The 21,827-nt window shown below is 42.1% G+C and overlaps 1 protein-coding gene across 8 annotated transcripts in view; it reads left to right on the top strand.

The window, feature by feature from the left end:
- Positions 1-21,827, top strand: part of TRIM44 (tripartite motif containing 44) — a 133,880-nt gene that overhangs the window by 67,428 nt on the left and 44,625 nt on the right. Inside the window, exon 5 of one of the 8 annotated variants that reach the window (XM_057749048.1) lies at positions 64-320. The exons of 6 other annotated variants lie outside the window; for them this stretch is intronic. In XM_057749048.1, coding sequence (XP_057605031.1) covers positions 64-157 — 94 coding nt within the window. In that variant the 3' untranslated portion in view covers positions 158-320. Of the gene's footprint in view, positions 1-63; positions 321-21,827 lie in introns of those variants that run through there. One more of the 8 variants, XM_057749050.1, reaches the window with a different exon arrangement.

The following is a 21,827-nucleotide window of genomic DNA, read 5'->3' as shown; positions in this document are numbered from 1 at the left end:
TTAGGTTTCTTTGTCCACTGATTGCAAATTTATGGTTTGGTGTTTACATTATCTTCATTTCAGAAGACCTAGCTGGAAGCCAAAGAAAATGGCTCTGCTACTTGTGACATGGAGTGGAACTGTCAGAGCTGCGTATTATCCAGAAGTGGGGTTGTAACATCTAAGTTGGTCTTCAGTACAGAGAGTCTCTTAGTCACATTTCCCTCTTATGGAGCCTGAGCTGACTTTGTTTTCCTTTGCTGATGTGAATTGTTTATCTTCTACTCACCCAGATGAAGGATGAAGCCATGCTATGCATTGTACTGCCTGTCTATAATAAAAGCAAGCCTTCTTCCTAAAGTAATTGATTTTCAGATATTTGCCTGTGAGAGTCACTACTTTATTTCATTTTGTGCACATTGGCCTATAACTAAAGAATCCGTTCACAGCTGGAAAATTCAGCCACGGTACCTCAAGCTTATTCCATCTGCCTCACAGTGGAAATGCTGGCTAGAAGCGGCCTGTATTCTTACAGACATCTGCCTGCCTCTTCTGGCTTCATAGTGCTAAGAAAAAAGGCCCAGTAGGAAGAGACCTGGGTGTCACTTTTCAGGGTGTGGTTTTATGCTAATCAGCGTTTGTTATCCAATACATAGTTATGATGCTTGGCAGGCTAACCTTGTTTGTATCCTTGACCTCAGAGCTTATCAGGATAACATTCACTCCTAGGAGTTCTGTTCCCTAATCTCTTTAGCAAGAAAAATTGCAGAGGATTTTTTTCATTCATTTGTTCAAAAACATTTTCAATTGTCTACTGCGTTGCCAGGCCCCATACTAGGCCTCAGAGATATGAAGATGAAAGACTTTGTCCCGCATTTAAAGATCTCAAAATCTAGTTCAAAAGCGAGAACTAAGTAAACAATTTTAATTTCGCATGTAAGTGCAATGTAATTATTATTATAATTATAAATTATAAGGAGGCATTTATTGAATGCCAACTACATACCAGGAAGTATTTTAAACATTTTTAATTTCTCACCACAGTCCTAATAAATGGTTAATTCATTATCCTCATTTCTTATCTGAAATAGAAACCTGAGTTGGAGAGAGGTTATGTATACACTAAGGAGGTCACTCAGCCAAAAAGTGGTAGAGCCAGTGTTCAAATTCAAGTAGTCTAACTTGAGAATGCAGGCTCTTAGCCACTACAGTATAATGATTCTCTATAATGAATATGTTGGATGTAGAATAGGGCACAACTAACTCAAAATAGAGAATCAGAAAAGATAGCATTTGTGCTGGACTTTAAAGGATGGGTGTAGGAGTAGGCTTTTCTAGCTGGAAAGGGTAGGAAGGCCTTGCAAGCACAGATCAACATTTCTAAAGGCTCAGAGGAGTGAAAATGCATGTGCTGTGTGGGGAATGGTGAGGAACTGCATGACTGGACTGTGGCAGGAGATGAGACTAAAGGGTGGCTGAGTCTGCCTTGTACAGGGTCTTGGGTGCCATTGGAGGCACCAAAGGTTTGTACTGTTTCCTGTTAGGCTCCACCTCTTGACTACAGTATTGTCCTATTCATAGAAGAAATGGATGGACTTTTAAATCTTATGGGTCTCTTCCTGTTGTCATGTCTCATGAGTTGTTATGTGTAAATAGTGTGCTTTCTCTCTGCCTCAGTTTCTCCACCAAATAGCACATCTTACTATACTTAAAGGACAAGTATTTTATGAAGCATTGAAAGTGTTCTCCTTTTGGTTTTCTTTTATATGGAAAACCAAACAACTGTGGTAAAGTAGTGTGAAAGGAAATTGTTTGATTTTTATCTTATATATACCCTGTTTTGCCAACTCCTGGCTTCCTCTAACTTAAAGTCAAATTTGGAGATTAGATGCCTATTTCTTCTAAATTAATGGAGATAAGGAATACTAAAGAACCAGCATTTTCCAAATAGATTTAAGGCTATAGATGTTTCTTAGAAGCTAGTCCAAGAATTAACTTGATGTCACATTTGTCCCTGAGTTAGATCTGGTCCCGAAGAGTCTGGCTGGAGCCTAGTCTCTTCTTCCTTGTTTATCTTCATAACCATTTTGGACTGGCACTAAGCGTAATAGATTTTAGGAAGTCACAAAACTCCAGTCTGTGTTTTAAAAATAACTAAACTTGGTGTCATTGGTTATGCCCCCCTCACCTGTGGCAGCCACAGCAAAATGTTATTAGTGGTGTCTTTTTCATTTTAGGAGAAACCTGCTGGTCTCTAGCATCTTCTCACTTCCTCTCAGTAAGAGGCAGGCAAGAGGCAAATAATTCCATTTCCCCAATAACTTCCAAGGAACCTTCCTTTTTTTGTAAGCTCTGTGTGGCTGAACTGCATTCACCTCTTTACCCAGAAACCAACAGCAGGTGTCTGTACCAGATGTTGGGAGCAGAAACTAGTGTGCTTTTTGTTTGTTTTGTTTTGGGTTTTTTCTTTTTTCTTTTTAAGATGGCATGAAGTTTAGAGTCATTGAGTGCAGATTTCTTTAAAATCAGAACTGCAAGTAGGTAGCTTCAGAACATTAAGAAAGGTGGCCAAAGGCTGAGATAAAACCGGGTTACCCTAAATGGTGAGGTCTTTGCCAAGAACGAGTATTCATGCCCCTGTTCTGTTTGCACCTGGGACCTAACTATGAGTGTTTGTAGGTTCATAAGAAAAATACTTCTTTAGCTACAAACAGGGGTTTTAAGGAAGAAAAACACTTTCTTACATAAATGCCTCATTCCCCCACTCCTTAGCACCGCTACCAGTTGTTCCCTGTAGGTTGTAATGTGGTTGTAAAACAGAAAAGCATTTTGTTTCCTTGGTGAGTACATGTCTCCTTCCCCTCTGGTTCTATCAATTCTATTTAAAGGAAAGTGAGATTGAGCATGAGAAAAACAGTGCAGAGAGGGAGGAGCTGACAGCATTTACAGAGAAGGTAGGCAAAGCATTCCCAGCTGTCCCTGGCTGCTGGATGCTTCTCAGTTAGATGCTGCGGGGCAGTGTGCAGTTTTATCCCACCTCGCAGGTACTGCCACTCAGACAAGGACCAGCTAAAACTGATCAGGCTGCCAGCGTCGCCCTAACTTTCAGGGTTGTTCAGGATTAGCAGCTAAACAGCTCTAACAGTGATACCTGCTTATGTGGTGAACATAAAATAGGAGCCAGACCTACATGTATCATTTCAAAGCTTTAAAAAAACTCTGTTAAATATAGTTCTTCTCATCATCTTTTTACAGATAAGGAAATTGATATTATAAGAAGTTAAGTGATTAAGCCATAGTCACACAGTTAGAAAGCAGCTCAACCGGGATTAGAACTCAGGTCTATCAGGCTTAAAATTCTGTGCTTTCATGCATCACACTATATTGTCTTTCTCAGGAGACGGAAGATTCATATCTTCGAACATCTTGGCTGGAAATAAGTGAAGTTAATAGATGGAATTGTGACAAGCCAACAGGGATTTGGCATTTCTATCAGAAAAATTTTTTTCATTTTCTTTATTGAGTGCCAACAAGCAGTTTGTATGAGACAGAAGTTGAGGTGAAACTTGCCAGGAAAATGCCTAAGGTGGAATGAACAGGAACTTCTCTCCTCAGACAGGTAAACATTAGTTTACTCCCTGGCTTTTGTGGAGCCAGCAACTGCCATCGCCTCTTCTGAAAGAGCCACTGTTCACCCAGTGGCAGGTGCAGGCCAACTGTTGTCATGACAACGGCAGGAGAGGCAAGCAGTTTAATTCCAGAACTGATAATTAACTGGGGGGTGGGGTGGAGGTGGGGAGAGAAATGGGGGGATAATTGTTTCAGGAGGGAAACCTTAGCAATTACCAGCAAGCTGCATAGATAAAAAGGCCAGGCACAGATGCTCCAGCCCAGCATGCCCTGGAACTCTGCATTCCTAACCCCTCTGGTTAGGAATTTTGCATAAACGAAAATGAAGGATTGAGTCCCCAGCCAATCAAGACTCTTTAAGGAACCAAATAAGGAAAGAGGAAGTTATATGGGCTGTGAAAAGAAATGCAGGGTGCCAGATAAATGACTGCCTTAAATGACATCACCCCGCCGGAAGCAATCCAGAAATGCTATCTAAACTCTGCAAGAAGAATTCATGCTTGGAAATAAAACAGGACCCACAAGGCATACCCACTGTGAGTTTCTACTTCTGTGAATGGAAAGGGGGGAGAGTGTCTTGCTAGAAAGAAAAAAAGAAGACTTACAGAGGTGATGAGCCTGTTTAGGTCCTTGATCATCACGGCAATTAGTCTACCAAGCCCTCAGAGATTGCAGTAATGAACACCAGCTAAGCATTCCCCAGGGATTATCTATCTCATTTAATCCTTACAACAACCTAGGAGGACGGTGCTGTTATTATTCTCATATCAGGCTTAGACATGTTCAGCACTTTGTCCAAGGTCACAGAGCAAGTAAGTCAATGTAATGAATCCTGTTATCCTATTGATTTGTGTTTTTAAAATAAAACCTAAATTATTCTATGGTGAAGTTGTGGTCCCAATCTAGAATGAAATCAGACTTAAGTAGATACAAACAGTTTACAATAAAAAGGAAAATTTTTTTTTCTAGTAGAATAAAAGTAAGCTATAAAATAAAAATTACTAGATAAGCAGTATTGGAGAATGTCCTATCATGTGTTTGAGATCTGTCAGACTCATAGTTCACAGATTAGCCCTGTGTCTCAAGCTCTGATCAGATGAGTAAGTGCGAGTCAGGATTTCTTCCTGACTTGTTTGTTCTGTGGCTCAGGGCAGGTTAAGGCTTGGAAGAGGAGGTGATATTACACAATGCAAAGTGACTGTCCAGAACTCCTCTAATGATATATTTTCACCAAACTTCCATGCTTGATGTATTTTTATGGGAAAAATGCCATAATGTATAGCAAGACCTTCCTGTATTCCAGAGTCTGTGTGTGTAATGCACACATGTATGTAATGCACACTTGTGTGTGAGACAAAGGAAGAGTTGCAGGGGAGAGAGAGAAAGGGAAAAGAAATGAGGGGAAGGGAGAGAGAAAGGTTTTACTTTAAAATAATGAGTCTCAGTGAAAGGAGAAGCGTGGCATTCATTCAGCAGTATTTACAGAGCACCTACTTTGTTCCAGGCATTTCTTTGGTGCTCAGAATACAGTTTTCAAGAAAACATTCAAGGTCCATACCCTCAAAGAGCTTATAGTCTAGAATCTCAAGTAAGGATTGAGGAATGTAAGTGATATATAATTTAAAAACACATTTTAAAGAAACCCATTTGTTCTTCTCTTAAAACCTATTACAGGGAATACAACTTGCATAGTCCTCTGGCTAGTAGGCAAATGTGTAAAAGACAGAATGCAAGAGAAATAAAGGCTGATAATCACTACTTAAAACTATGAGCTTCCCCTCAATTTTCCAGAGGTTTGACAAACTAATAAGTTGATGTTGCCTTTGCAAGTGAAACAATTAATATCAAAATTTGGGAGCTCCACTGACACAATAATTATGCTGGAAAATGTAATTTTGTCTGCATAATGGAAGTGGGATTGTTTCAAGGAGACCTCATTAATGTGCTGTTCATCTACAAAGAGCCGTGTACCCTTTCTCTTATTAGATCAGTGCAGGGTCATGATGCAAAAGGCAGTGGGAATAATTCTCAGTCTTTTGTTCTAAGAAAATAAATGAAGCACTGTCTAGGAGTCTAGATATGGAAATCGAAATTATTGAAGACAGAAAAACAATGTAGCCACTCGTTCTGAAATTGACATAACCTTCTTTCATTTCTGTAGGTTTCATTCCATTTATCCATTTAACAAATTATATCCAGTGTCTGCTATGTGCCAGGCAGTGCTAGATGTTGAAACTATCATAGAAGTAAAAACCAAAAACAGTCCCCTTTTTCATGGTGCTTACTATATAGTGATTGGTCTCTCCTCCACATTTCAGGGCCATACATCTGTTCTGTGTCTGCTCACCCCTCCCCAATCTTTTTTTTTTGTTGTTGTTGTTGTTTTTTTTTGTTTTGTTTTTGTTTTTGTTTTTGGGCACACGGGCTTAGTTGCTCCGCGGCATGTGGGATCTTCCTGGAGCTGGGGTCGAACCCGTGACCTCTGCATTGGCAGGCGGATTCTTAACCACTGCGCCACCTAGGAAGCCCACCCCTCCCCAATCTTAAAGAATCAGCACGCTACTAAAAAGATGCATGTCATGTGAGGTTATAAATGGAAATCCCCCAATGCAGGCCTTCCCAGGTATATTAGACTGAACACTGATTATCTGAGTTGTTGACTTAGTCTTTTAAACTAGGGTTCCATGGTCCAGTAAGTTTGGCAAATACTGCTTATTTACCCACCTCTTAGAGTTCCACAAGTACCGTGGTATAGCAAAGGCTTTGAGCAGTCCTGTGGTAATGAGACTTATTTACTTTGTTTAACCCAGAATTCCCAGACTTATTGACCATAAGGATCTTTTAACCCCTACCCCAGAAATATTCTGTAGAAGCAGTGTCCCTCCACTGGAAGAGCGTGGCTCACCGTCCAGTAGACGTTTGAGATGATTTGCCGTCCAGAAAGAGGGTATAAGAAACGTAAGGCAATGTGGTAAGAGTCCACGTCTCTTAGGTTGAAATATTGTTGTACTTCGAAAAGCTAGGTCTTCTGAACCATTTCTCTACTGCTACTGATGTAATTTATGTCCAAAACAAATGGGAGTGTAGCGATCAGAGGTACAAGTAATTGAAACTGATCCCAGTCCCTAGAGGGCCACTGGGATGTTTCTTTTAATTGACGTGAAAATGAAACTTGCATGTCCATGATTCCATTCAGAAATAAAATATCCATCATAAATAAGTTTTTTCCTTTTTGTCTTACCATAATTCCTTTCCCTTTTTAACAATAAAAAAGTTGTAGTTCCAGTGTATACCAAGCACCCAGCACGTCGCCTAGTGTGGAGTAGACCCTCAGATATTGGTGGAACGAGTGACTGAAGCAGACAGTGGTGAGGAACATTGCTAAATACAAAGCAATACAGAACAGTGTCATTTTTCCTGTTTTAAGTCAGTGTATAAAGTGGGCCTATCCTTTTGTCACGTGATGGTGCCTCTTACATCTAATAGCTATCACATGCCCATCGCAGGTTGGGGAAACTAAGAAAATATTATGTATATAAAAGTGCTTTGCAAACTGTTAAGTGCTGCATCTAAGGAGTCGTTGTGTCTGGTTTTTTTTTTTTTTTTTTACTAGTGATCACAAAGGTGCTCAGCATTCTGTGTCAGAAATTCCCCCGATTTGACTAGATCCTAATGCCAAGTGGATTTTACACCAGGATCGCCGCGTTCTGACTTAAAGGCCAAGGGAAGAAGGCGATGTGTTTAGGATGTCAGGCCTTTTTGTTTTGTTTTGTTTAAGCTCTTTATTTAAATATAATTGCTTTACACTCTTGTACCAGCTTTTGAGGTACACCAAAGTGAATCAGCTGTGTTTATACATATATCCCCACATCCCCTCCCTCCCGCCACTCCCTCCCACCCTCCCCGTCCTGGCTCTCTAAGGCATCACCCATCATCGAGTTGATCTCCCTTTGTTATACAGCAACTTCCCACTAGCTATCTATTTTACAGTTGGTAGTGTAAATACGTCTATGCTACTCTCTCACTTCGTCCCAGCTTCCCCTTCGCCCCCCGCCCCCCAGGATATCAGGCCTTTGATAGAACTTCTCTGTCCCTCAGTTTTCTCATCAGTCATCTAGGGGCCATAGCACCAACTCTGTCTATATTGAGGATCAGGTGAGATACCATACATGAATGATAGTATTTAAGAAATGCAAATAAGAAATGTAAATGGTGCTCTATACCCTTCAAAAGTATAAGCATTAAACAAGCAAAACAGAACTAGATGATGTAAAGTTAAATCTTTTCATAATGTTACTTGTGAAGACATAATTGTATTTATAACCTGAAGTTCATACCCGAGTCATTTAAACAAATATTTATCAGAACTAACAAAGGAAACAAGATTACCCATGCTTCAGCACCTTTACAATTTGCAGCATGTACAGAGACATCTCATTTTTTATTTGAACAAATCTGAGAGGTGGTTTTGCTATCCCCATGTAACATACGTGAGGAAGTTGAATGAGAGTAAGTGACCTGTCCACGGTGGCCCAGCTAGAGCTAGAAGTGGCAAGAGTCTGGACTTGAAGTGAGGCCTTCTATGTCCTGTGCCTTTGCTCTCATAGCTGCTTTGTTCCAAACAGAACTCTTGTTTTGCTCCTCCCTCCGGCATGCTTCTCCCCTTGACTTCTCCTTCCCAGTAAATGGCATCCTCCTGTCTCAGGCCAGTAACCTAAGAGTCGTACTCAGTACCTCTCTTTTCTTCACATTCCATATCCAGTTCATCAGCAAATTTTGTCAGATTTACCCTCAACTATACATCAGATCCAAGGACTCCTCACCTTCACCCCCTCACTGTGCTGGTCCAGGCCACATAATTTCTCTCCAAGAATTCTACTGTCGTGCTCTTATTGCCGCTCTTACTCATCCTTCCCCTCACTGTAACCCCCCTCCCCCCATTATTCACATATTTGCTAGAATGATCTTTTAGGATGCAAACGAGGTCATGTAATTATTCTATTTAGAATGCTCCAGTACGAATTATATCATGTGTGGAATTTGCTTCAGAATAACGGGGGGAAGGAGGACCTGTAAAGTCACACGAGATCAGGTTCCCTCCATCTTCACACCTGCAGCTCACCCCATCGCTCACTCCGGCCGTGCAGCTTTCTTACTCTCCTTCAGGCAGAGGTGACACCCTTCCTCCTTCAGGGCCTTCGTGCTCGGGTTCCCTTCTGCCTGAACGTTCACCCCCAGATCTTCACATGGCTCATTCGCTCACATTACGTAGGCTTCTGCTGAAATGTTGCCTCTTCAGACCTTCATTCCTTCCTAACTTGCTTTGGTTTTCTGCATATGCTTGTCACTGCATGAAAATGTATTATGTATTTAACTTGCTATTTTCTTTCTTCCCCACTAGATAATAAATGTGGTGAGAGTAAAAGCTTTGTCTTTTTCACCACTGTGCTGTCAGTGCCTAGAACATTATAGGCACACAGTTAATTTTTTGAATAAATAAATAGCTATGCAGAGTTGTAGAGAGAACCCCGGTTTGGAATAGGAAACCTGATTATATTTTCAGTCTGTCACCTTGTGCAGGTCATTTACCTTCAGCCGTTGTTTGTGCATTTGCCTTTGTTTTCCACCAGCAGCCTGTGAGTTTGTGAACGGCAGCATCTGTACTAGACTTTTCTTTATCTCAGCAGTAGACGCAGCAGGTCTGTTACCCTCTTCAGTAACTATATACACGAGCAATACTTTGCTGTGTTCCAGACTTGGAAATGACTGACTGGGACTCAAGAACCCTTGGCTCTTCTTTAGATAATGATAATTACGACCGTAATAGCAAACACTGGTTGAGGGCTTACTGTGTGCCAGGCGCTTTTCTAAAAGTGTTATGTCTCATGATTTCATTTAATCTTTATAATAGCCCCATAGGGTAGAGGCTGTTAATATCCCCATTTTCCAGATGAGTAAAAGACCAAATAATTGCCAAAGGTCACATAGCCAGTAAATGATAAGAGAGCCAGGGTTTGAACCAAAGCCATATGGCTGTAGAGTTTATATTCTTAGCCAACTCTCTCTACTGCCTTCTCAAATCACCAGTGTAGGCTTACACTAAGATAGATAGCTAACTAGCTAGCTAGCTAGATAGCTAGCTAGCTAGATAGATAGATAATTTAGTAAATAAATATTTAAAAAATAAAAGCGTACCCATGTTCATCTGCTCTAAAGAGGGGTTTTAATCTAAGTATTCAAGGCTAGTTTCTTTGCTCTTTTCACTTAAAGCTGCACACATTCCCTGTTTGCTCTGTTTGAGCCTTCTGAGAAGGTAGGGATGTAGCCGTGAGAGCTTTGGATGGAGTAAACTGGGCATTCAGTACTGTGGAGAGATTTGGGCAGTGCTCTTTCTCTGTCCTTGGCAAGTGATGGCTGCAGAGTGCTTTCATGTCAGTGGCCACCCTTTCAGCCACAGACTCGTGTGCCTTTTCCATGATGTGGTTGGAGAACAGCAGCCTGTCTGAGCCAGCACTAGTGCAGGCTGCTGTCTAGAAAAGCAGGGTGCGAACTCAAATGTATCATCCTGAGATAGTTCCCCAAATAAACAGATTTTTCTGTGCTGACTCTTACTTTTCCAACTGAGGCCTGACTTTATTCCTCTTTCTTCTCTTAAAACAATCTAGGAGGTGTTTCTCTTCCTCCCTGCCTTTGAGTGATAGGGCTGACTTCTGGGAAGAAGGGAGTAATATACTCCTTCAAAAGTTATGTCTCCATCAGACCTGAAAGTTGTTTAAAATTCAGTCTTTGCCTCTGGAGCTCTTGAGCCGAGATGAGGAGTGTTCAAGCCAGCCTTCTGGCTCCCTGAGAACTGGAAGTGAGAAGGGTGAGCTCTTGTCCTGAATCAACCATCATCAGTCAGTAAAGTAGTCTTTAGAAGGGAATCTTTGCCTGCAACCAGGGGGAAGTAGCGAAGGACAGTCAGAGGATTATACGTGTGTACTCCACCATTATATATAAATAAGGGACTTGCACATGACGGATTTTGGTATCTGAGGGAGATCCTGGAATCAATTCCCTATGAATATTGAGGAATGATATAATATACGAAATAATCAGGCAGCTTTAAGATAATACATACTTAAAAACTGAATGTGTGTATTAAACTCTAGCAGTTTTAAGAGTTCGCAGATTACGACGCACTGATTAAAAAATATGGGCTTTGCGGTCAGAGGTTGTGGGTCCGAAATCCAGCCTCATCACCTACCAGCTATATAACCTTAGCCCTACTATTTAAATTCCTTAGGCCTTGCTTTTCTCATCTGCAAAATGAAGATAATAATCTCTAAAATAAGATTACTGGGAGGGTTAGTGAGATCAGTTCATTCATTCATTCAGTAAAAAAAAAAAATCTTTTGAATGCGTGCATGGGAGATGTAAATGGCCTGAAATCTCAGTGGCAACAGCAACAGCAAACATTTACTTCTCTCACGTACTGCATGTCCACTGTGGGTCAGCTTTAGCTCTGCTCCCTTCTCCTTCATTCTGAGACCAAGGCTAAAGAGCAGTCCCTGTGTGGGACCTGCTGGCGAGGGAAAAGAGCGGTGGCAAAACGGTGCAGCCCCCACCAGGAGAGCAGGGGCTCACTTTTGAGGTGAGTGGGAAGTGATTTCAGATGGAGAGAAGAGTCCTGCAGGCCCACAAGATTAGAACATTGTTGCAATGATTCAGATGAACGATCTTGCAGTTCTAGACTTGGATTAGAACAGTAGCAGTAGGGAGAAAAGAATAGGTGGGGGACACGTGGGTATGGGGACTGGAGAGGACTGAGTGAATGGCTGTATTTGAGGAATGAAAGAGAAAGATGGAGCTAAATCAAGGGCACTGGCTTCCAAGCTTTGCTCTGCTGCTACTTAGGTAAACTCAGGCAAGTCATTGAACCTTTCTGGGCTGGAGTGTAACATTTATAAAATGAGAGGCCTGAGTTTGATGTGACCCCAGAGGTTCCCTCTAGCTCTCTCCCTCTCTGGCTCTAAGACTCCAGAGTCTTCATCTTCGGAAACTACAGACTACCGGGAGTGGTTAATGGGAGGGAAGGATGGCTTCGAGAGGAGGATGTTCTCATGACTCCGCCTTGCATTTGTCTCAGCCCGTTGGGTTGTGTGCCTTTCCTCTTTGCCTTTGCTCACAGCCCTTGCTTTCTCCTTGGCTTTACTGTGACTCCAGAAAGGAGATACAGTTTATTTTTCATCTACAAAGAGGGGTCCTTGGGAACACATAGAGCCTTGAGGTCGTGGGACTCATGTGGCCTTATGCACAATGTTTCTTTAGCATCTTTTGGTATCCTGGCATCTTTATACACTTCTTCCAGCATATTTCATGTTATGATAACACCTTCACAGCGTCAGCCTGGGAGTCTGTCTGAAGAGAAACCTTATCCCCACCCACCCACCACATATCTACAGAATCAGAGATTTCTGCCACTCTTCCTGCCTCTCAAAGGCATGCTTCTGCCTCTCTTTTATCGTTTACTCACTCCTTCCCTTGGGAAGAGGAGTAACTTGTCTGATTAGTGAGAGTCTGGTAGTCATTTGACCTCTCTTCTCTGTTGTGCAGAGTTAATGTGGTAACAGTCACTGCATTGAAAAGACAACATGGCTGTATCTTTCTCTCTTCTCTTTTGCTTTCTTGGATCACTTGGTTCAGGCAGGATGGATCTTCCTTGCTCTTTGCTCTCCATTGCAATAAGCAGATTAGGAAGAAATTGCCTCTCCTGGACACAGATAGGTCTTTGTTCCAATTTCTCCATCAATGACTAGATAAGTAAATTAAGTCACTCCTTCCCTGGGATTCAGTTAGCTTTAATTTAGTGGGAGAGGTAGCAGGAGGCACCTACTGTAGCCTCAGAAATCTCAGCACTATACTTTATTATTTGGGTCTCCAATAACAAAAGTTGAACATAATTTAGCTCCTTAAGTCTCTGCTCTCTTTGTTTGAAAGTGGAGAATACAGTGAAAAAGTGACTCTATGGTCTTCAGCAGAACCCTTTCAACATCACCTCACACTTGTTAATGGCTTCCTGTCCACCTCCCTCAGCTTTGCCAGTAGGAAAGTGCAGTTATTAAAGAGGGGAGTGTTTCACCGTGCATCATAAGAAGTAGTTTACAAAGCTGAGTTGCCATCAACCAGTGTCTGCTTGTCCCATAAACTTTGTTTCCAGGAAGCTCAGTCTACTTCTGTATCCTGGCATTTTAACCACTTCAGCCAAAATGCTAGGTTCAGCACTTTTTTCATGTGGTCATATTAGTTAAATGATTACTTTGAATTTTCAGTATTGAATTAATGGCACAGTCTGAGCTCACCAAAGATGAGACTTGTACTTAACAGCTTGAGGTTTTTAACCGCCTTCCTATGCCCAACTCCATACAGTGTGTTGAAATACAACTTTTTAGCAGGTATTTAAATTCTGACCTGATTTTGATACTTTTTTAAAAACTAAAGTTATAGGCTAACTCAGCTGAAATGGTTCAACACAATTTGTGTGCGTAGTTGTAACCCCAGTTGATAACGTTACGGAACGTTTTACATCTTAATTATTGTTTTCAGAAAGTCTCCCATGAGGCGAAGCTTATGAGCTTTGATTTCTTCCACCAGCTTGTAAGTCAGACACTGTGCAAGGCACAACAGGGTTAAAGAATGAGCCATGGGCCCTGCTCTCCAAGCACTTGTAGTCCAGTTGCGAAATGAAACTCATAAGCAAAGAATTGTAATATACCAGTATGAGAACCCACATAGAGAGATGTGTTAAGTGCTATGGGAAGCAAAATAAAGAGTGACTGATTCTTCCTAGGGAATCAGAGGCGATTTCACAGGTGTTGGCCCATTTGAACCAGCGACCCGAACAGAGTTGATTGGTGGAGGGTGGAGAATAGACATCATAATTGCACGCTCTGTTAGTGACAAGGGAATTTTGAACGTGACTCACAAGGGGAAAGTATGTACTGTGTCACTGTTTAAGTCCTTGGTCAGCATTGTACTTTATTTTATAAAAAGAGAGCTTTGCCAACACTCATCCTTCTGGTTCTAAAAAGAGCATAGACATAATGGAAATAAACTTGGCTTATTTTGAGGCGGCCATAATTTAGAGCCTTTCCAATGTTGAAGTTTCATTCATTCATTCATTCATTCATTCTCTCCTTCTCTTTCTGTGCAATCTACAAGGAAGAGATTTATTTTTTTTAGCCATTTCCTACCCTTTTAGTCGTTCTCTGTTATAACTATGGCTCCTGTGTGTTATCGTAATAATCAGAGACTATTTAATTGTAAGGAACGGAATTGGTTCAGATAACACGGTGGGGTATGGAAAGGGTATGGTGCATCTCACAGGACCCAATCAAAGGAAGTATTTCTGTACCTGGTGGGCACAGGCTTAGAAACTGTTTAAGACCAGACAGTTGCTCTCTCCATCTCTGCTTTTTGTCCCATTCGCCTTCCTGCTGCACTCTCCACCCCCCAGAGCAGCGTCCTCTCTTTGCTTTGTCCCTCCTCTTTCGTTGTAATTTCAGCTTGTCTTGGCAGCACTTTGGGCCCTGCTGTATCGCAGTTTTCTGATGCGGGGTTCAATATTGCCCCACCACAGTCTCAAGAGAAAATAGAGCCAATTCATGTCTATTAATTAGCTGCCCTTGAGTGAGGTGGTCATGCCTGTCTAGTCAGTTACCTTAGAAAAGGTAGGGGGAGGGGAGGCAGAGGAGTCCTGTAGGTTGTAGGGCTTCTCTCCCCCCAGGTGGGGGCAGGACAGGAGGGTAAACTGGAAAAGGTAAGCAAAATTGAATGATACTCTGCTGTGCTATCCTGGAGAGCCAAACTAGTGTGTAATTTAAGATGACAATTTAGTTTTTCTTAACACAGTTTTTTATAGTTAGACAACAGAGTGCTGCTAAGTGCCTGTATCTAGTATCCATCGCAGAACAAGTTCCATTTCTTATATACTGACATTTCACAGATAAACTCAACTCATATCACGGTGCTCACTCAACCAGCACATGACTGCTAACAGCACCCCTGTTTCTCATTTGCTGTGGCCTCTTATAGGTCGGGGTATATGAGAAAATCCATGAATTTGAAGTCACTAGAGTTACTTTCATCTCTTGCTAATTTTGTGGCCATAAACTAGTTCCAGCTCTTAGAACCTGTTTTCTGATTCACAAAATGAGGCTGACGTGTGCCTCCCCAGCCAGCCTGGGTGCTTGTGAGGAGCAGTGGTAAATGAATGTTGAATAATTTTGTGAATAGTAAAGCACTGTACTAATGAGTTCAGTTGTTAATAAATTATGTTAGTGGTGGCAACGAAGATCCAGTTTTTTGATTGATATTTAGCTCGAGGTACTAAGGCATAGACCCTCTGGCATCTGCTCACCTAAGGCAGATGACTTTAGGCAAGACTCATAAACACACCATGTTTCTAGTTCTCCAGCTCTGATTTAGGGCAGTCATCAAGCACTGGGATTTCCTTGGCTGAAAGGTGTAATGGAAGGTTGTAGGTGCACTGCTTCTCCATCACTGTGCCTGTCATCACGGCTCCAGTTCATGATAGGGGGCCTTTTGTTGAGACAAACAGGTGGAACTATTTTAAACATCACAATGGTATTAAGTGGGCTGTTATCTGGGATGCTTGTTTTAATTAGATGGTGATGGTAAGAGGAAGAACATGGATCACAAATTATTCCCATTTTGCAGATAAGTAAAAGATGCTAAGTAATTTATTGAAGTTCACTCAGCTGGTAAGTTGAAGAACTCGGATTCAACCCAGTTCTGTTCGACTCCAGTTCCCACATTTTCCCACGATGCCTCACTGCCACCAGATCGTGGAGTCTGCATGTTTCATTTCTCACTGGGCTCTTCAGACCCAAAAAGGATCTATGAAAATAGAAATAAAAGTCTATGAACTATTTTCAGTATTTCAAAAATTGTAGTGGGAAATCTTACATTTAACTGTAACAGGGCGGAGTAATGTTAGCTGTTTTCCCCCACGGTGACCTAATTTGTCAGTTATTGATTATTTAATTCATACAAGAAAAGTAATTAAGTATTCAAAAATGTTGTATGTTAGAGAAAGAGTTTCAAATTCTGAGGCCTTTGGAGGGTGCGTGTGGGTCCTTGGTGGTGAGGAGGTTATGAAATATGGTCTAATCCGAACACTGCGAGCGGAGGGTCATCAGCCACATCCAGCCTAAGGGCATGTTTTGTTTGCCTCCTAAAGCATTCTTTTCAATTTGTGAATTACTGGCCAGCATTTAAAAAATGGAAAGATTTCACATCAAAAAGCAGATTTTTTTTCAGCTTCTTTTGGAAATTCAGAATTTCTTACAGCACTGGCTCTGTATTTACCCATGACATGGACCAGCTGGCTCCTTAGAGGGGGTGTGTACTTTGTAATTTACCAGACTCCACCTGGCGCAGTGTATTCACCCCATTCATTCATATTACCTACTAGGCCCCTGTAAACATTGGAGTCTCCTCAGGCCAATCTAGTCCCCTCATTTTGCTGCTTGGTTATAGAGTTAACCCCATTCCCTAGCTGTAATCATCACATATTTTGTACCCTGGACAGTTTTGTGTCTTGGGCTTCTTCCGAAGGTCTTTCAGATTTGCACACTTGTCTGTTTGACTGCACTGTGTCTTTGAGAACAGGAGCCACATTCTCCTTATTGTCCAAGGGGCTGTGAATGCAGAGAAGAGTAAGATGGAGTTCCTATCCTGAGCAAGGTCATGTAGTCTAGCCTTGTTTCTTTTTAATTCAAACCCTGATAAGTACCAAGTGCATTTTTAAGACCTACTTGCTAGAGTATTGTGAAACAGAAGGGGGTTGGTGTCAGAAAGACCTAGGCTGAAGCCCTGGCCACCATGACTTATCCACGTAAGCAGTTTATGTAAACCCCTCAGTTTCTGCTGTCCCGTCTGTAAACCGAGGGTAGTCCTAATGCCCGTGGGGTGAAATGCAGCGTGAAGGACCCGATGCTCATGAGGGGTTAGCACAGTGCTTCCCATTTCATAACTCTCACTACTAGGGCTGAACATGCAGTTGGCACTCAGTTAATGCTTGTTGAATTAACAGATGAATGGGTAGAATAAATTGAGTGTAAGGAATTAAATGTGTTCAAGCAGGTAAATATCTATCAAAGAAGACATCACCAGAAGTGTCTCAAGCAGGCCTGGAGACCACAAATTTTTGATGGCTTTGAGTGTCTGAGTTTGATGAGACTACAAGAAGCACATGTTGTGGCAGAATCAGCATCTAAAGCTCTTTGAAACAGATATAGAAACTTAGGTCTGTGGAATGACATCAGCCCCAGTTCAACGTAAGGTGATGTGAGAGAGGAATAAAGTTCCAATAATCTTGCAGAGTGGACTCTTGCTCGGTGTTTTGAGAATGTACTCAGGACTTCAGAATTGGCCTGTGGGCTAGCCTCCATGATCAACAGGTTGACATTGCCTCCGTGAGGAGTCCTCATGGTTGCCAAGGTGACTGCCAGAATGGGAAAAAGCGTTAGACCATTTTCCCGGGGCTCCTGGACTGCTTCCTCTTACAGCCTCAGGGGACAGGCAGAGGGGAGCTAACTTATTTACTGTGTGCCCTCACTGTCGCACTTAATTGTTACACTGATCCCCTGAAACAATTTACCATCCAGATGACAAAACTGAAGCTCAGAGAGATTAAGGGACATGTCCTAATTAGTCAAGTGGCAGAACCAGAACCCTGGCTCTTTCCGTGACTCCACACAGCCTCGCACAGCCAACCTCACCACCTCTGCGGACTCATGATGGCCCTCAACCCCATCCTCGCCCTCCTTCCCAAGGGGAAACTCAAGTAAAGGGCAGCAAGATGAATTTAATGCCCATTTTCTTCTTATTCATTTTCAACACATGTTTATTAAGAGCCTATATCATGCCAGACACAGCTCCTGTGGCTAAGAATACAGGGCGAAGAAGACACATGAGATCCCTTCTCTGGTGGAATTTCATTCAAGTGGGACGAGATAGACAAAATCTAGTAAACCACTAAATGAAAAAATTTCAGATAGCAGTGCTAGAAAGGAAATGAAACAGAGTGACTTGATGGAAAGGGGGGTGGGGTGAAGAAGCTGCTATAGATAAGGTGTTCAAGGAAGGGCTAAGGAGGTCACTTTTGAGCTGAAACCTGACTGAACAAAGGGGCCAGCCAAGCGAAAATGGGTACGGTGGGCATTAGAGGCAAAGGGAACGGAGGGGGACCACTTCACCTTTCAGACTTTTTAAAAAAATGTAATGTGCCTAATAATAGAACATGTTTCTGATTTATAACCTGAATCATAATATTACATTATTTGACATTCCTGTTTTTCGAAGTATTTTGCAATGGGGTTAGTCATGTTACTTCAAGGAGGCTGTGACTGTACAAGTCATGGAGACAGGCTGGCTTTATCAGAAGAGAGAGGACACGAGAGTTTACATCTGTTTCCTGCTGGAGAACCACATACTTTAGGCTCAGCCTGAGGACCTGCACACTGTGCATTCAAGGATGGTAAGGACACAGATACGGCAGAGTCAGCAGGACGCCTCCAGAAGCCCCAGTCACACAGACAGAACTCAGACACCTTGGAAGGGAGCTGCTGGATGGTGTGAACATTTATTTTCGTGCCGAATAGCATTGTTCTCAGGCTGTCTTTGGTTATCGCAAGGGTAAATCCTAAAACAACAAGGAAGGAAATAAAATTATTTTTGTGTAAATAAGTATGGACTGAAATAAATACACAACAAAAAATCATTTAGGAGGTTGGAATAGGGGAATGTCGTGAACTCAAACGAGGATCACGTGGAATGACTTAAAATGGTAAATCACTGCCTAGACCTGTGCTTTCCCAACCTAGATACCCCGAAAGTAATAATAGGAATTAGAAAGCTATTTGCAGTGTTTCAAAAATAATGAATGGATAATAAGGCCACACAGGCTATCATTTACCTCATGCCCACTTAGGTCATTCTTTCGCTGCTCTATTCAGTATTTCAGCAAATCCATAATGAGTTATCTACTGAGGCCAGCTATTATGACAAGTGCTGCAAAATTTTTTAAATGGCTAAAACAGGGATCCTTGCTGCTCAGACGTTTTAAGCATCCAGTGGAGCAAAGAGACAAGTACGTGGATCGTTCAAAGCAGCGTGACATGTGCTGGTGGAGGTGTTACAGAATGCTTTGAGAAGTCTGAAGGGTGGGAGAAACGCCAGGGATAGGGTCTTGGAAATCTTCCTAGAGGGGACATTACCAAACCTAAGTTTAAAGGATATATATAAATTAGCCAGATGGGTCCAAGGGAATGAAATTCTTGGCAGAGAGAGGAAAGATCACGTACTTATATATAGGGCTTTTAATTCTCCAGAATACTTAATGCATTGTATCAGAATTGTGTTCAGCTTTGAGTAAGAGAGAACTCTGGTATCAGCAGCTTAAGCAAACAAAGGTTTATTTGTTTCACATAATAAGTTTGGAGGGAGGTGACTGCTGGCTTTGGTTCAGTGGCTAATGATGTCAGTACTGCCATGTGCCTCTGAGACTCCTGGGGCTTTTCCTTCATGCATGTTGCCTTATGATTGAAAAAGGGCTGCAGATTTGGGTGTCATATCCATGTTCAAGCATGAAGAAGGGATCAGAAGAAAAGTAAACACTCTCCCAGCGAACAGCCCCCCACCCACAACCAGAAGACTTCTCCTTCTGTGTCAGAGGCTTGAACTGGGCTCCAGGTCCCCCTCCCCCCACTGCAGTACAGCCTTGGTATGCAAATATTTAACCCTTCCACACTCCAGAGTAGAAAGCAGCAGGGGGAGTGAGTTGAGAATGACTAAGTCAGCCCATCAGTAGTGTCTGCCAGACATTCCATTTCCCTTGCTCTTCATAATAAGCTCACGCAGTAGGAAGCGCAGGTGTTATTAGCTCTGCTTTGCAGAAGAAGAAACTGAGATTTGGAGAGCTGGATGATGCCTGGAATCATAGAGCTGTACATTTATTTAGTGAAAACAAAAAGAAGGCGAGCTAATTTTGATTATATGCTTATTACACACCAGGCTCTCGCTGAGCCCTTTGCGTGTGATCCCTCATTTCCTCTTCGCGCAGTCCTGTGAGGTGGCTCTCCTCCTCTTAAAAACGAGCGCTCCAGGTATTGACCTAACGAAAGGAATGCTGGCATGACTTGCCCAGATCACACAGCTCACATAGAGCAGAGCCAGGATGCAAACCTCAGTTCTCCAGAATGTTAGCTTGATGCCCTCTTGCCTCTCCTGCCATTAAACTACCATAACTCTCTCCCTGTGAATCCAGGGAATGTGCTGCCTCGCTGACATTGCCCAGAGCCCTTGAAGCCACCTCATCCCATGCCCCTCTTACTCCTTTTAATTTATTTGATCCACTCCTGTTTCTTCATTATTGCTTTTATGGACACAGAATCCAGCAACACATTATTTCAAATGTCCTGCCATTAGGAATGCATTTCCTTTCATTGTAATAGCACCGACCATAATGAGTACATTTTGTATCTGTGCAGATGTCACTGGTGTTTTCAATGCTCCATTCTAATTTATGTTGGAAAATGAATACTTAAAGTATTGCCTAGGCTCCCATTACTCCAGAGAAAATGAGGGATGCCCTGTGTGTGTGCATATGTTTTTGCATTCATGCAGCAGACAGGAGGTTTGGGTCAGAATGAATTGCGTGTCTGAAGCGGGAGGCAGGCCCTTTCCTGGAAGGGTGCAGTGGAAGTAACATGCTGTGTGCACCAGCATACCTGTGCAAGCAGCTTTCCTTAGGAATGGAAGGACTTACTTAACGGGCACAAGTTATAGTCAGAAATTGTTAGAAAGGCAGAGGAAAATCCTTGCTGATTGAGGAATCCAGGTGTGGGGGTACCCCAAGATCTCCTTGCTTTCATGTGCACAGCTGGCAAGGTTGATGTGCTTGGTACCAGCAAATCACCCCATCAGTCAGTCATACACAGCCACAGCCTTTTTGACGTCAAGGGTGAATAGTGAGACAGGCCACCTGGGGAGTGGAATATGCTCAGTTTGGGATTAGTTATGTGACCTGATCTTTATGGTGAGAGTCTGTCTGTGAAGTAAAGGGAGGGTAATAGTCACAGAATCTGAAATGCCAGAGGCTGGGATACTCAGCTATCCAAAAAATGGCCTCCCCTATGTTTGAAACAATATGTGAGCCATGAGGCGCTAGACATTTAGCCTGCTGTCTACAAGGGGTTCTTGGGGTGATATCTTTTTAGAGATGTCTATGCCAAACATATCCTTTCCAAGGCTTGGGGTCTCGGCAGTTAAAGGGTACCTGGAAGATAACCCGTGAGGCCCAATATTGTGAATCCTCATTCACAGGCTCTAGGAATTAAAAAGGAAGTGATGTGGTGGTTTACAGAATGTAAGGGTATCCTAAATTTCTATAAAATCCTACGTTTTTATACCACACCTATTCCAGCTAAGTCTTTTAGATATTCAGGAGTTGCCTGTTAATAACAATTGGCCACTCAGTTTAGGATTACTGACTCAGCGATTGCAAGGCAAATTAAAGAAGGAATAAGGTTGCAAACTGCATTTAGAATGGGTATGGGTGTGTGTGTATGTGTGTGTGCTTCTGTGTTTTTACACATATATGCAATACGCAGTGTATTAAGGGGTCTGGAAATGTTTGGTTTTGCCTTTAACAAAAAAGCAAGCAAGGCTCTGTAAAATTTGCCTTGGGGGAGAGCAAAATTTCTTTCTAGGTCTCTAAGTAATCTTAAATCTCACCAACTTTCTCTTGCTGAAAATCTTCTATCAAAAAACTAGGCTGTGAAATTTCAGTATCTGTCCTTTTCTGTTTCTTAGGGAGTGCTTTTTCCTCCGAGTGTCTGGAGCCTTAATTTTCACATAATGCATCACCTGATTCTTGTGTCAATATCTGAAAGACAGACTTGAGAGAACTAGTTTCCCCAGATCTGCCTACAAATATAAGCCCATTCAAGACCAGTGAAGTGACCTTAAAGAAGTTATTGTTCTTTCCTTCCTTCATGCCAGAAAGCTACTAGCACTTGTCCTATACTGAAAAGTCTACTATTTTACAGTAAGTTCTGTAGAACCAAATATACTTTTGGGGGGTTAGTTAAAATGCAAATGAATGTAGCTCTGAGTTGAATCTCTGAGTCTCAGATTCTCCATTCTTGCAAATT

The sequence above is a fragment of the Hippopotamus amphibius genome, chromosome 9 (assembly GCF_030028045.1).
Source record: "Hippopotamus amphibius kiboko isolate mHipAmp2 chromosome 9, mHipAmp2.hap2, whole genome shotgun sequence".
Lineage (NCBI taxonomy): Eukaryota > Metazoa > Chordata > Mammalia > Artiodactyla > Hippopotamidae > Hippopotamus > Hippopotamus amphibius.
Note: the sequence above shows the minus strand (reverse complement) of the source record. Positions and strands in the feature narration are given on the sequence as shown.